This window comes from Xenopus laevis, chromosome 8L (genome assembly GCF_017654675.1).
Source record: "Xenopus laevis strain J_2021 chromosome 8L, Xenopus_laevis_v10.1, whole genome shotgun sequence".
Lineage (NCBI taxonomy): Eukaryota > Metazoa > Chordata > Amphibia > Anura > Pipidae > Xenopus > Xenopus laevis.
This window is the reverse complement of record NC_054385.1, coordinates 6,856,361-6,871,731: the sequence shown is the minus strand read 5'-3', so window position 1 is coordinate 6,871,731 and position 15,371 is coordinate 6,856,361. Positions and strand designations below refer to the sequence as shown.

General features: G+C 43.3%; 1 protein-coding gene across 4 annotated transcripts in view; it reads left to right on the top strand.

Moving 5' to 3' along the window:
• Window positions 1-544: 544 nt before the first annotated feature.
• cntrl.L (centriolin L homeolog) overlaps window positions 545-15,371 on the top strand; it is a 40,460-nt gene continuing 25,633 nt past the window's right edge. The window contains exons 1-7 of one of the 4 annotated variants that reach the window (XM_018229520.2): window positions 545-706; window positions 8,161-8,392; window positions 9,281-9,405; window positions 9,517-9,647; window positions 9,820-9,961; window positions 11,234-11,420; window positions 11,632-11,825. In XM_018229520.2, coding sequence (XP_018085009.1) covers window positions 8,194-8,392; window positions 9,281-9,405; window positions 9,517-9,647; window positions 9,820-9,961; window positions 11,234-11,420; window positions 11,632-11,825 — 978 coding nt within the window. In that variant the 5' untranslated portion in view covers window positions 545-706; window positions 8,161-8,193. Of the gene's footprint in view, window positions 707-2,719; window positions 3,017-8,160; window positions 8,393-9,280; window positions 9,406-9,516; window positions 9,648-9,819; window positions 9,962-11,233; window positions 11,421-11,631; window positions 11,826-12,880; window positions 13,494-15,371 lie in introns of those variants that run through there. The other 3 variants (XM_018229519.2, XM_041572384.1, XM_041572383.1) reach the window with 3 other exon arrangements.

Sequence of the window (15,371 nt, the reverse complement as noted above, 5' to 3'; positions counted from 1 at the left end):
TCTAAATGAATGTTTCATTATTTAGTTGATGGGTGTTAGCTACATTTATTTATATAGCGCTAACGTATTGTGCAGAAATTATACATCCTTCTCTGCCCCACTGGAGTTAATAATGTAAGGTTCCTATCCCATTCCCATCAGTCCCTGCCCCAGTGAGTTTACAATCTAAGGTTCCTATCCCATTCCCATCAGTCCCTGCACCAGTGATCTTACAATCTAAGGTTCCTATCCCATTCCCATCAGTCCCTGCCCCAGTGAGTTTACAATCTAAGGTTCCTATCCCATTCCCATCATTCCCTGCCCCAGTGAGTTTATAATCCAAGGTCCCTATCACATTCCCATCAGTCCCTGCCCCAGTGAGTTTACAATCTAAGGTTCCTATCCCATTCCCATCAACCCCTGCCACAGTGAATTTATAATCTAAGTTCACCTTTGAATGAAAGTTTAGTATAATGTACAGAGTGATATTCTGAGACAATTAGCAGTTGGTTTTAATTCTTTATTACTTGAGGTTTTTAAGTTAATTAGCTGCCCCGCAAATCGTCTCTCCCTACGCCCTCGTTCTGCTGCGCCCGCCTCGCACCGAGCACTGGAGTTTAGAACAAGATTCACAGCCGGGGAGGAGGGATTCAGAGGAGGCCACGCGTTGCCATGGCAACTGCTCAGCACAGACTGATTGCTGCAGCTGCTGCTCCTGTGGGGACAGGTAATTCTCTACCTGAGAATCTCTCTCTTCTGAACTCCTCACACAACTTCTACGATACAATTCCTTTGCTATTCTCTGTAGCTGGGCTCTTCTCAGTGGAGAAACATTCACTAGTCTGGTTTAGGGTAGAGCTGCCCAAGTGCCCAGGACTCCTAGTATCTGGGACAGAGGGGACTTCAGTATTTCTGGACAGAGGTGTCCCTAGTACCTGGGGACAGATGGGACTTTAGTATTTCTGGATAGAGGAGGGCCCTAGTACCTGGGGACCGATATAAGGTTTCAATCAAATTCCCCATCAGTCCCTGCCCCAGTGAGCTTATAATCTAAATTCCAATCACATTCCGACCAGTTCCTGCCCCAGTGAATCTTAAATCTAAGGTCCCTATTATATTCCCATCAGTCCCTGCCCCAGTGGAGCTTACAATCTAGGGCCCCTATCACATTCAAATATACTAGGGGCAATTTTAGTAGGAGCCAATTAGCTAGCTTGTATGTGGGGTGAACCCATGGGCAGGTCCGGACTGAGAATTAAAATAGGCCCTGGCATTTTAAGTACACAGAGGCCCAATCAGCCCACATAGAGGCCCAAAACAGCCCCCACCAGCCCACTAAATACTGACTTTCTATGGGACCTTATAGCAGCCCCTCTGGCATTTGCCAGAACCCACAGATTGCCAGTCCGGGCCTGCCCATGGGGGAAACAAAAATTTAGATATTTTTGCAGACAGTGGCTGAAACTGAACCTAGATACCCACTGCTAAAAAACTTGCAATGCCAAACCCTCAAACCTGTCCACACATTGTGCACTGCAACTTTGAGTGGCTGGCAAAGAATGCTGGGAGTTGACTGTTGAAAACAATGAATAGGAAGGAAAGTGAAGAAGAGGGTGGGTGGCTGGGGAAGGACTTTTCCAAAATCTTCTCCATGTAGGCTCAAAGCTGTGTGAATGGGGCTCAGCCTAAAAGTCACTTATGGTGCGGGTAAGTCCAGTGGCACAAATGGTGGTTTCTCCACCTACAGAAAAACACAAGTGAAGAAAAATCCACCCTGTTTGTACACTGGCAAATGCTTTGCCCTTCAGCACAAACTGAATACAGAGTGGAAAGAAGTGGGGTCATTGTTTTCTCTACTGCCAGGCTTGTCTCTAGTGTAAAGGACAAGTAAAGGCTGACGTCATGCACCTGCCAATGTCACTAATTGTTATTGCTCCAGTATACTGCACACCTCAAAGGGCTTGTTCATCTTTGAATGAACTGTTTGTATGATGTACAGAGGGATATTCTGAGACAATTCGCTGTTGGTTTTCGTTTATTATGATTTGTGGTTTTTGACTTAATTAGTTTTATTATTCAACAGTTCCCAGTTTGCAATTTAAGGAGACTGGTTGCTAGGGTGCAAATTACCCTAGCAACCATGCATTGGTTTGAATAAGAAACTGGACTATATGAATAAAAGAGGGACAGAATAGAAAGAGGAGTAATAAAAAGTACAAAATATAAAAATACATTATAAAATATAAAAATACATTTGTATCTGTACAGAGCATTTGGTTTTTTTTTAGATGGGGTCAGTGATCCCCATTTGAAAGTTGGAAAGAGTCAGAAGAAGGCAAATAGTTTAAAAACTATAAAAAAGAAGACCTAAGTTGCTTAGTATTGGCCATTCTGTAACACACACAAAGTTAACATAACCCACGCCTATAATGCTGTCCTGCTGGTGGCCAATCAGAGCTGAACACGACCTGTTGAACTAAACAAAAACCAGCGTTGGTTGCCCAGGGTAAGGGTTACAATACTAGGGAAAACTTTGGCCAACTTTATTTTGGTTTGTATAAATTGGTTAGTGGGCTCCGGTGTTTTCTGTTCCCTCCCGCTTTCCGTCCTTCTTTTGTTCCACAGAGCATGCGCGTTGCTGCATAGCCTCCCATTCAGAGTAAAGTAATAAAGTACCTCCCCCTTGGTGAGGGCGTGGCCTCGTACTACTCCCAGCTTCCAGCCTGTCACTTTTAGGCCGCGCCCCTAACTTCCAAAAATGGCTTCGCGCTTCCCCTCCTGCCTGTGCCCGCGTCTCAGCCCGCCCTCCTGAGCTGCTGCTGTAGCTGCGTGGATGGTGACACCGACCCTGACGCGGAGCTGCCCCGCAAGTCGTCTCTCCCTACGCCCTCGTTCTGCTGCGCCCGCCTCGCACCGAGCACTGGAGTTTAGAACAAGATTCACAGCCGGGGAGGAGGGTTTCAGAGGAGGCCACGCGTTGCCATGGCAACTGCTCAGCACAGACTGATTGCTGCAGCTGCTGCTCCTGTGGGGACAGGTAATTCTCTACCTGAGACTCTCTCTCTTCTGAACTCCTCACACAACTTCTACGATACAATTCCTTTGCTATTCTCTGTAGCTGGACTCTTCTCAATGGAGAAATATTCACTAGTCTGGTTTAGGGTAGAGCTGCCCAAGTGCCCGGGACTTTAGTATTTCTGGACAGAGGGGTCCCTAGTACCTGGGGACAGAGGGGACTCCAGTATTTCTGGACAGAGGGGTCCCTAGTTCCCCGGGGACAGAGGGGACTTCAGTATTTCTGGACAGAGGGGTCCCTAGAACCCGGGAACAGAGGGGACTTCAGTATTTCTAGACAGAGGGGTCCCTAGTACCCAGGGACAGAGGGGACTTCAGTATTTCTGGACAGAGGGGTCCCTAGTTCCCCGGGGACAGAGGGGACTTCAGTATTTCTGGACAGAGGGGTCCCTAGTACCTGGGGACAGAGGGGACTTCAGTATTTCTAGACAGAGGGGTCCCTAGTACCCAGGGACAGAGGGGACTTCAGTATTTCTGGACAGAGGGGTCCCTAGTACCCGGGGACAGAGGGGACTTCAGTATTTCTGGACAGAGGGGTCCCTAGTACCTGGGGACAGAGGGGACTTCAGTATTTCTGGACAGAGGGGTCCCTAGTACCTGGGGACAGAGGGGACTTCAGTATTTCTGGACAGAGGGGTCCCTAGAACCCGGGAACAGAGGGGACTTCAGTATTTCTGGACAGAGGGGTCCCTAGTACCCGGGGACAGAGGGGACGACAGTATTTCTGGACAGAGGGGTCCCTAGTACCCGGGGACAGAGGGGACTTCAGTATTTCTAGACAGAGGGGTCCCTAGTACCCGGGGACAGAGGGGACTTCAGTATTTCTGGACAGATCGGTCCCTAGTACCCGGGGACAGAGGGGACTTCAGTATTTCTGGACAGAGGGGTCCCTAGTACCTGGGGACAGAGGGGACTTCAGTATTTCTGGACAGAGGGGTCCCTAGTACCTGGGGACAGAGGGGACTTCAGTATTTCTGGACAGAGGGGTCCCTAGAACCCGGGAACAGAGGGGTCCCTAGTACCCGGGGACAGAGGGGACGTCAGTATTTCTGGACAGAGGGGTCCCTAGTACCCGGGGACAGAGGGGACCAGTATTTCTAGACAGAGGGGTCCCTAGTACCCGGGGACAGAGGGGACTTCAGTATTTCTGGACAGAGGGGTCCCTAGTACCCGGGGACAGAGGGGACTTCAGTATTTCTGGACAGAGGGGTCCCTAGTACCTGGGGACAGAGGGGACTTCAGTATTTCTGGACAGAGGGGTCCCTAGTACCTGGGGACAGAGGGGACTTCAGTATTTCTAGACAGAGGGGTCCCTAGTACCCGGGGACAGAGGGGACTTCAGTATTTCTGGACAGAGGGGTCCCTAGTACCCGGGGACAGAGGGGACTTCAGTATTTCTGGACAGAGGGGTCCCTAGTACCTGGGGACAGAGGGGACTTCAGTATTTCTGGACAGAGGGGTCCCTAGTACCTGGGGACAGAGGGGACTTCAGTATTTCTGGACAGAGGGGTCCCTAGAACCCGGGAACAGAGGGGACTTCAGTATTTCTGGACAGAGGGGTCCCTAGTACCCGGGGACAGAGGGGACGTCAGTATTTCTGGACAGAGGGGTCCCTAGTACCCGGGGACAGAGGGGACTTCAGTATTTCTAGACAGAGGGGTCCCTAGTACCCGGGGACAGAGGGGACTTCAGTATTTCTGGACAGATCGGTCCCTAGTACCCGGGGACAGAGGGGACTTCAGTATTTCTGGACAGAGGGGTCCCTAGTACCTGGGGACAGAGGGGACTTCAGTATTTCTGGACAGAGGGGTCCCTAGTACCTGGGGACAGAGGGGACTTCAGTATTTCTGGACAGAGGGGTCCCTAGAACCCGGGAACAGAGGGGACTTCAGTATTTCTGGACAGAGGGGTCCCTAGTACCCGGGGACAGAGGGGACTTCAGTATTTCTGGACAGAGGGGTCCCTAGTACCTGGGGACAGAGGGGACTTCAGTATTTCTGGACAGAGGGGTCCCTAGTACCTGGGGACAGAGGGGACTTCAGTATTTCTGGACAGAGGGGTCCCTAGAACCCGGGAACAGAGGGGACTTCAGTATTTCTGGACAGAGGGGTCCCTAGTACCCGGGGACAGAGGGGACGTCAGTATTTCTGGACAGAGGGGTCCCTAGTACCCGGGGACAGAGGGGACCAGTATTTCTAGACAGAGGGGTCCCTAGTACCCGGGGACAGAGGGGACTTCAGTATTTCTGGACAGAGGGGTCCCTAGTACCCGGGGACAGAGGGGACTTCAGTATTTCTGGACAGAGGGGTCCCTAGTACCTGGGGACAGAGGGGACTTCAGTATTTCTGGACAGAGGGGTCCCTAGTACCTGGGGACAGAGGGGACTTCAGTATTTCTAGACAGAGGGGTCCCTAGTACCCGGGGACAGAGGGGACTTCAGTATTTCTGGACAGAGGGGTCCCTAGTACCTGGGGACAGAGGGGACTTCAGTATTTCTGGACAGAGGGGTCCTTAGTACCTGGGGACAGAGGGGACTTCAGTATTTCTGGACAGAGGGGTCCCTAGAACCCGGGGACAGAGTGGACTTTAGTATTTCTGGACAGAGGGGTCCCTAGCACCCGGGGACAGAGGGGGCCCTGGTATCTGGGGTCAGATTGCCCCTAAGGAGGGAAATGGAGCATAGTGCAAAAACACAAATATCTGTTATGTATATAGCTCCTATATAGTACTTTTTAGAGCTGCAATCCTGAGACAAAGCAAAGTTTAAGTTTGGCAATCTACCACTGGTCCAATGGCACAGACATAGGGTTGCCATCTTTTGTGGAAAAAATACCGGCCTTCTTATATATTTATCTTTTTTTCCTATTAATAACATTGGGATCAGATATCATTTTTACCGGCCAGGCCCAGTAAAATACCGGCAAGGTGGCAACTCTACACGGACATGGTACAAGCAACCCATTAACCCATGTGCTGTCATGTTTGGGGGTGTTGCTGAAGGGTCCGCCCCGCAGCTACAGAGGCCCCTCCACTCACATTGCAGCAGGGATGGGACCCAATGGGATTTTTCCAGGTGTCAAACTCTGGTTATCTTGTATATGACAACTACATACTTCCTTTTCCCCCAAAATGGAAGGTGCCTGAACTGTCTTCCCCTTGTTCTGTCCCTGTTAATCAATCACATAACTCGGGCTTCCTCCTTGATCACTGTATCGCCATCACATTTTACCCCCCTCTACGTATCAATGTCCCTACTATTAACTGCATGTTAGGCCATTGTATCCGTATCCAGTGCGTCTGTCCTTAAAATAATCAGACTGTTCCCTGCTCTGTGGATTAGCAACCAATTCACTGGGTGCACAAGGTGTGTTCCACCCATATAAGAATGCAGAAACAAAGACCTACAAATATGTGTGTACACAATCTTATCAACATTGTGCAAGCAGGATTCCATTGTCTGTTATAGGGAATGTAAACCCCATAATAAATTGTTGTTTAATGACAAATAATGTAATTCTAAGCGCAGGGGCGTAACTATAGAGGAAGCAGACCCTGCGCCTGCAGGGGGGCCCAGGAGATATAGGGGCCCCACGAGGCCCTAATTCATATACAGTTTCAATAAATATTGGTAAAACAAGTCAACTGCTAAAAATTTTGGGGGCCTGAAAAATAATTTGCTGTGGGGCCCAGTAATATCTCGTTACGCCACTGTCTAAGCGTCTTTCATTACACATTTTTCTTTTAAATGGAATTGCTATTGTCATCAGTATCTGTCTTTTTGCATTCTCAACCCTTCTCAACACTTCTGAGACAATGTAGCAGAAGCCAGCAGGAGGTGAAACATGTAACACCAGTGACAATAAGTGGCTTAGAATTAAATTTCCTTTTGTTATACAACATTTTATCTTTCGATTTATTTACACTTTAAAGGGGCGGTTCATCTTTAAGTTAACTTTAAGTTTGTTCTCGAATGGCTAATTCTAAGCAATTGGCCTTCATTTTTACTTTTTTTAGTTTTTGAATTATTTGCCTTCTTCTTCTGACTGTTTCCAGCTTTCAAATGGGGGTCACTAAAAACACATACTCTTTAAGGATACAAATATATAGTTATTGTTATTTTTATTATTCCTCTTTCTATTCAGGCCTCTCCTATTCAAATCTATGCATGGTTGCTAGGGTCATTTGAAACATAGCAACCAGATTACTGAAACTGCAAACTGGAGAGCTGCTGGATAAAAACCTAAATAACTCAAAAGCCATGAATAATAAAAAAAAAAAAATGAAAACTAACTGAAAATTGTCTCAGAATATCATTCTTTACATAATACAAAAAGTCAATTTAAAGGTGAACAACCATGTTTTCTTAGAGGAAATGTGGCAGTTGTTACAGGTTCCTACTGATCACATGATAGACTGGCGTTGAATTAACATCTATTATTATATTGCAATCTTATACCAGCCTCAAAGTGATGATGGTGCAGGCCCAGAGCTTTCAGTTCAGGCTTTACTTTATTACTTGCCCTTTAACTGATTTGCTTAATTTGTACAAGGTATACGAGCTGGATATAATGGGGGATAATACAGGGATCTGGCTTGTATCAAGGCCCTGGTGTTTCTGTTCTAAGTTCTAGACATGTTGGTGTGTCGCGCATGCAAGGGAGCAGTGCGTTAGTCACTTTACATATAAATGACAGTACCGAGAAAAGAGGAAGGAAGCCGACCCTCTTCAGAGTTTTCTTTATTTAGTTCCTGTTGATTTTACGAACTGTGTCACAACCTTATTGGACCAGGGCCGTACATAAAGCCTCCTCATTCCATAACTAAGTGCATGGTAAGTTTCCAACCACTCAGCCATATTGCGATAAGTGTTCTGTGGCTCCGTATTGGTACAAGTCCGACCTGTCATTCAATAAAAAAAAACAAAAAAGCTCAACACAGAAGCTGCCACCAATCAGCAAGCAATAATATGTACAGTATATGAGTGTGTGTGGGGGGTACATTATTCCCTATAGAGATCACTATTAACATTCAACTACATGTTGGGAGTTTGTTTTTTTAAATTCTGCTGACAGTTCCACTTTAACTAAATGTATTATTTCACTGCAGGCTGTAGCGCCTGATTCACCCAATTTCCTTAAGATGAAGAAGAGTTTAAAACCTACCAAGTCACCAAGAAAAAGCCCACTGGCAGCGTTGCCTAGTCTAACCATGAAGTCGCCTTCCTCCACGGGTAAACTGAAATCTCCTGTGCCTTTTAAGTCTCTGGCGTCGGGCCATAACCTGCTTGATGTGACGGAAGAAAGTGATGCTCCTGATTATAATGGAGAGAAAACCAGAGGTGAGTTTTTTTGTAGGCAGTTTATATTGTGGGTCCAGTTTATATGGTGTGGGGGAATTGCTCTTTAGGTAGAAGCAGTAGCAGTTTTCAGATTTTCCCCAGAAATAAAGGCTTTTTTTCAATTACTTTGCATTTTTTACCGTTTTTTTCAAAATCCATGTTTAAAGAAAGATTCATGTTCCTGTCCAGGTTCCCGTCATCTTTATTAAGGCGCAGACTTAAAACTACAATTTATAAACTTACAATTACATAAACTTACAATTTTGCAACATGTAGTTGATACATTTTTCAGCAACATCTCTGGAGTATTAGCAACTATTGTATCAATTCTAACAGCCGCCTGTAATAAAATTCAAGGATTCTGCTCAGCAGAGACAAAGATAAGAAATGTATCGACTATGTGTATCAATTTAGAACAGTTTACAGGGCGACCCCCCCTCTCAGAGTTGCTTTAGAAAGGTGAAAAATTAGACTTACACTTCAATATTAGAAAAACAGTCACACATTGAAAATAAAAAGTAATTGGAAAAAGTCTTTATTTCTGGTGAAAGTATAAAGTCGGAAGACGGAAACCGGCATTTGAAGGTGGCGAAGAGGAGTACGAGGTTGGCCCAAAACCCACCCGGGTCCCTCGGGTATCAGGCCGGCCCGCACATCACTAGTACAGACCCAATCTTCTAAGGTTTAGGATATAGCCAATTAGAAGCAACCTGCGTGCGTAACAATGCATAACAAGCCATTTATCACTCACTGTGCATGTCTATTAGCCAATGATGTGTTCCTGAGCTTTATATATGGACTTAACATACTATTAATCCCTTTTTTGTATTCTATACATTTACTATATGGAAAGTATTTTGCTGTAAATATATCTTATTTTGGTTCAAGGCAATGAGGCTGGAGTCCGCTATATCACAGAAACTCTGATCCAGAAGCTGACCAAACAAGAAAACTTGGCATACGTCACCTCCCTGAATCTTTCCCTAGCAAAAGATGGGGGCAAAAAATTTAAGGTTCGTATTTTTTTTTATGCAGCAGTAATATTTCAGAATGTATTCATATGTTATTGATGGCACTCTATAGGTTTTTCCTCTTTCTGATGGAATCGATTCTTGCCTTTGCAGTTTATTGAGAACCTGGAAAAATGTGAGAGACTTGAAGTTTTAAACCTGAGTCATAACCTTATAGAGAAGATAGAGAAGCTGGAAAAGCAGATGAGGCTCAGAGAACTCAACTTGTCCTACAACAAAATCAGGTAGCAGCATAAAGCTGACCATGCGCACACCACTAACATTGTTCTCTGTGCTGTACAGGAGGTTATGAGGGCTTCATTATTTAACTTAAAATACAAATGCATTTTTATGACTTCCATTGAACATCCGGTCACTAAGAATATTCTTATAACTGATTTCTTCCCCTGTCCCCAGCAAAATTGAAAACTTCGAGCAAATGCAGAATCTGAGAAAGCTGAACCTGGCAGGAAATGAAATTGAGCACATCCCGGCTTGGGTTGGCAAGAAGTTGAAGCCTCTCACCGTCCTGAACTTAAAAGAAAACAAGATCTCTTCAGTAAGTGGCTGTCCCTTTCTATTCTATTCAGTTTTTTTTTAAATAATATAATGGAAGTCTGTCATTCTCCAGCTGACTTATGGTACAATTTTTCAGGAGGCAGAAACAGCAATGTAGAGAATATTAGCTGTATGTTGTACAGTCATCTTTAAACCACTCTAAATTGTTTAATAATTACACATTGGAAGGTTGCTTAGAATTAAATTTTCTTTCATTGTGGAAAATGGGTGGAGAGTCCCTTTAATGCTTCCTGTACACATGACTACTGACCCTTCACCCGTTGGAAAATAACTATTGCTCTTCTTTATTACAAAGTACAGATGTAAAAGTCCTTTGAGACTAATAAACCGTTGCCTCAGCACCAGTAAGTGAGTCTCTTTGTGGCATGAAATGGGGGGAAGGTGCTGAGCAAGGCAATGGACAAGGCTTGTTTGTCACAGTGTTGCTCAGTTACTGCTTGGAGGCAGGACATTGCCAGCTGCAGGGTACACAATATCTGGGTGCACAAAGGGGCCACGTTTTCTATTTTTTTATGGCAGAAAAGAAGGCATTTTCTATATATAATCAATTAAAAGCTCTGTACCATTTCTGAAATAATCAAGTACGTCTTCACTGTCCCCCTCTCTGAAATCTGTCTCTCTCTCTCTCTCTACACACAGATTAGTGTCAGCTTTGAGTTGTATAATAGAAAACACTTAACTTTGATATGAAAATATGACTCGTTCTAAAGCAAAAAATTAATGAATATTGTTCTAAGGGTTTCCATATCTTGCAATATATTGTTTATCATGCTGTATCTTGTGAGTACTTCTCAGAAAGGATTTCTTTAATTATCATCTAGGTAGGTGGCCATACTTACTTGCACACCTGAGGGTGCATAGTTGCATTTGTTTTTGCACAGGAAAGGTAACCTGGATGAGATTACCTAAAGCAGTGATCCCCAACCAGTAGCTCGTGAGCAACATGTTGCTCTCCAACCCCTTGGATGTTGCTCTCAGGGTCCTTAAAGCAGGTGCTTATTTTTGAATTCCAAACATGAAAGCAAATTTTAATTGCATAGAAACTAAGGAAAGTGTCAAATAGAGCCTCCTGTAGGCTGCCAGTCCATATAGGAGCCAATAGCCAATCACAGCCGTTATTTGGCATCCCAAGGGAAATTTTCAATGTTTGTGTTGCTCTCCAATTCTTTTTACATTTGGATGTGGCTCACAGGTAAAAAAGGTTGGGGACCCCTGACCTAAAGCATATTATAATTTCATCTACGGTTTCCAGCTACAGGATGTCTCCAGGCTGAAGCCTTTGAAAGATCTCACTACCCTCTCCTTGTCTGATAATCCTGTGTCGAACCTCCCTCATTATCGACTCTACACCGTGTTTCACCTGCGGTCCCTGAATTTTTTGGATGCTCAGCCAGTGACGAATCAGGAGAGACAGGAAGCCCATGACAGATTTAATCTAGGTAAATACATCATTACCCTTAGCCTGAATGTTTGCTTTAGTTGGTTTAATATTGTTTCTAGAAATGGGTTCCTTTATACCGATACATGTTGCTATGATGAGATCTAGGCCTTATGTTGAACAGGAGGTAACAGATAAATCATCTTGGATATGTTGGTTGCTAGTTGTGCAATTCTGCAGAAGTATCAAATTGAATTTTTTTTTTCCTGTAGAAGAGATAGAGAAACTGGAGAGAGAACTGGAAAAGAGAAGAAGTGAAATTGAAGATCTGCAGGACCAGAAGGCAAAGATCACTGGAGAATTGGAGAACCAGGACGAGCTGAACAGATCTCTAAAGCAAGAGGCGCTGCAGCAGAAAAAGAGCAACAAGGAACTGGAGCAGCAGATGGAAACGAAGAATGAAATTGTAAGTGTCCATTATGGTCATCTGGTTTAGAGCCGTCATCTAGTAGTGCCCAATGTATTATAATGGCACCTTGAGCTCTTAGGGACCTAGGGGGTTGCATCTGTATCTGTATTGCTGTGACTGATACTTACTGCTGAATAGAGTTAGGAGCCCACCATAAACGGTTTTAATAGAAAACATTACCAAATGTCTTAAAAAAAACATTTGTTTTCTTTTACATGCTGTGTCGGATTCAGTGCCTGATAGTAGGTATGTTGGTGCATAACAAAGAGATCACTTTTTATTATTATTTTCTGCATATTTTGCATTATAATCAAATGTCTCCTTTTCTTTATTCTTCATTATGCACACATACGTTATGTTGGTACAGCTGTATGAGGTTGTATGTACAACTACTCTCATCACCATGTATTAAGTTTAATACAGAGGGAAGGAAATTCTCTGCAAGTAAGATACCTTATACATTCTGTGGACATACCTTCCCTTACTATCTAACAAAATGTATGCCTATTTGTAAGTGGGGTAAATATCATGCCTGTAACATATTCCCAGATGCAGCTGCTCAGGTCTGGACTGGGAGTCAAAATAGGCCCTGTCATTCCAAGTACACAGAGGCCCAAAAAGCCTCCTACCAGCCCAAATAGCCTCATACCAGTCCACTATATGGTAACTTTCTATGGAGCCGTACAGCAGCCCCTCTGGCATTTGCCAGAACCCACAGATTGCCAGTCCGGGCCTGCAGCTGCTTTATTGTTTCCTCTGAGAGGAGCAGCATTCATTTGTGTATAAGAAGCCCCTTGTGTCCTTTTGTGCTTCAGTTTGAGATCAGCTTCCTGGCAGGGGCCTGGATGTGTGCAGATTTCTAATCTGTAATCTCTGCTCTGATGGGGTACATTTATTTATATATTGTACAATAGAAAGACAGAGTCCAGGCAAATAAAAATATCTATACGTTTGAAGTGACCTGCACAGACAGACATAAATCTATGATATAAACTGTGTGAATATTATTGGTCTGTGTATGGGGTTCTCATCCGTGCAATGCCAGTTGTGGTTTTTCTTTACATTGATTTTTGGATAGGCTTGGGCAAAGGTATTTGCAAATGTTTTTTTTTTTTTACATTGGTGTTATTGATTAAGTAGTGTGCCAGTCCAGCCCACTGTGCTATTTGCAGACTCCCTGTCCTTCTTGCTGGAAGCTGCCATGAAAATGTTAGTTCCACACCCTGTCCCTTCCCTGTAAACTGCCATTAAAGTGTTCTAGCTCAGCCCTCTGCCCTTATACATTTATCTCACTAAACTGGCAAATATAGGAGTAAATAGCTTTGTTGGTGAATGCATTAGTTCTCCTTCTTACCCCCAGACCTGCATTACAGCTATACTTTGCCTTTATGCGACTCTTCATTCTCTCTTTCTTTTAGCATGGCATTTCTCAGCCTTGTCACTGGGCCTGTGTTCCTCTATGAAGGTAGTGGCTATATGTGCCCTGGTTAACCCCTTGTCCCCCCCCCCAGCATGATACAATGTGCATGAGTGAGGGAATGTGCCTGCCATTTGCATGAGATGACACTGTGCTGCATTCAGCCTTTTTCTGTCTCTAATATTTTTTTCATCTATCAGCCTTGCACTGTGCTTACAACCGGACCTACTCAGCACGCTGCCTGTAAGGTACCACAATGCTTTGACAGAATTCACACATAATTGTGTGTGTATGTGTGTATATGTCTTGACAAAGGTCTAAGATGGAGACCGAAACGTTGACCTGACCACGTTTTAAATATGTATTAAATAAAAGTAAGTTTTAATTTTTTAAGAAATCCCGGTGTGCATCCATTTATTCACATTTTTTGTATGAAAGCACGTTTGGATAGCACCTGGGTCGGAACAAGTATTTTCCTAATGGTGTGCTGAGAATATATATATATATAATATATATATGGATGCACAGTATTCAGTTCGGGATTCGCCTTTTTCAGCAGGATTCGGCTAAATCCTTCTGCCCGGCGAACCGAATCCATATCCTAATTTGCATATGCAAATTAGTGGTGGGGAGGGAAATCGCGTGACTTTCTGTCACAAAACAATGAAGTAAAAAATGTTTTCCCCTAATTTGCATATGCAAATTTGGGTTCGGATTCGTTTCGGTATTCGGCCGACTCTTTTGTGAAGGATTCGGGGGTACGGCCGAATCCAAAATATTGGATTCGGTGCATCTTTAATATATAATTATATATATTATTGAAACCAGATACTCTCACTGAGCCTGTTATGTATTAAAATGTGCACGTGCAGCCAATGTGACATTTTGATCCCATCAGAAAAATGTTACTTCAGTAATTACTGTTTTTAAAGTGTCTTTAACTTTAAAAATAGTAATCACTGAAGTTGCTGATGTCACTTTCTTTCTTATTGGTTCACTTTAAATATAACTATGTGATTGGGCTACGGTCATGGTTGCCTTGAGAAAGGTCCCTGATGGGACCCAAACATCCCGTTGGTTGCACATACACGTTTTAATACATTTATTTTTTTCACAAGAAATTCTCGGTGTTGCTGGTCTTCTTTTGAGTATACTTTTGAACCCTTTACTGTGCACCCGGGGCTGAGAATAAAAGCGGAGTACTGCCCTTAGTAATAATATATATATATATATATATATATATATATATATATATATATATATATATATATATATATATATATATATATATATATATATATATATATATATATACTGAGACCTTTCTCAAGGCTAGAAATGCATGCCTTACCAAATACACTTTTTTCACTATTATAAATAACCCTTTGTTGCTGGTTCTTCCTGAACTTGTGCTATGCAATATGTTGGCACTATATAAATACATGTTTATAAAAAAATAATAATACTAAAATTTAACTGTGCAACTGGGTGATGTTCAGAAGTGGAGTGCCACCCATTCTATGTATTTTTATTTATATATATATATATATATATATATATATATATATATATATATATATATATATATATATATATATATATATATATATATATATATAGCCCCAATACATTCACAATCCCCTTACGCTTTATAGTCCCATCTTCAAAGTCAGAGATGTCGGCCTTTCAGGGGCTATTTCTAGGTGGGTTTTTGACCCAGGATCACCCCTAGCCATGGGCAGTAATAGGTTGCATGCTAATTACTGCACAGTATTTTAATGATTAATTAGGCGTAACATTCCTGAGCTAAAGAGCTTACATATCTTCCAATGGTATGCTTATGAATCTCCATTGTGTCTGTTGGCACCATGCAGTGTCTGTCTGTCTGTGGTGCTTAGGAACTTGTTTCATTTTCTGCCTTTCGGTCCCTACTAATGTTCAAGGGACTTTTAGATGGAACTCCACCCAAATACCAATAATATAAAGTGTAAGTGACTTTCCAATATCCATTTATTCCTCATTTATTCCTCATCTTCACTGGGTTTATAGTTATTTATTAATGTAATTCCTATTAAGAGCAGTATTTGTTTATGCCTTTCCCCTCTTTGTCTGCCAATATAACAGAA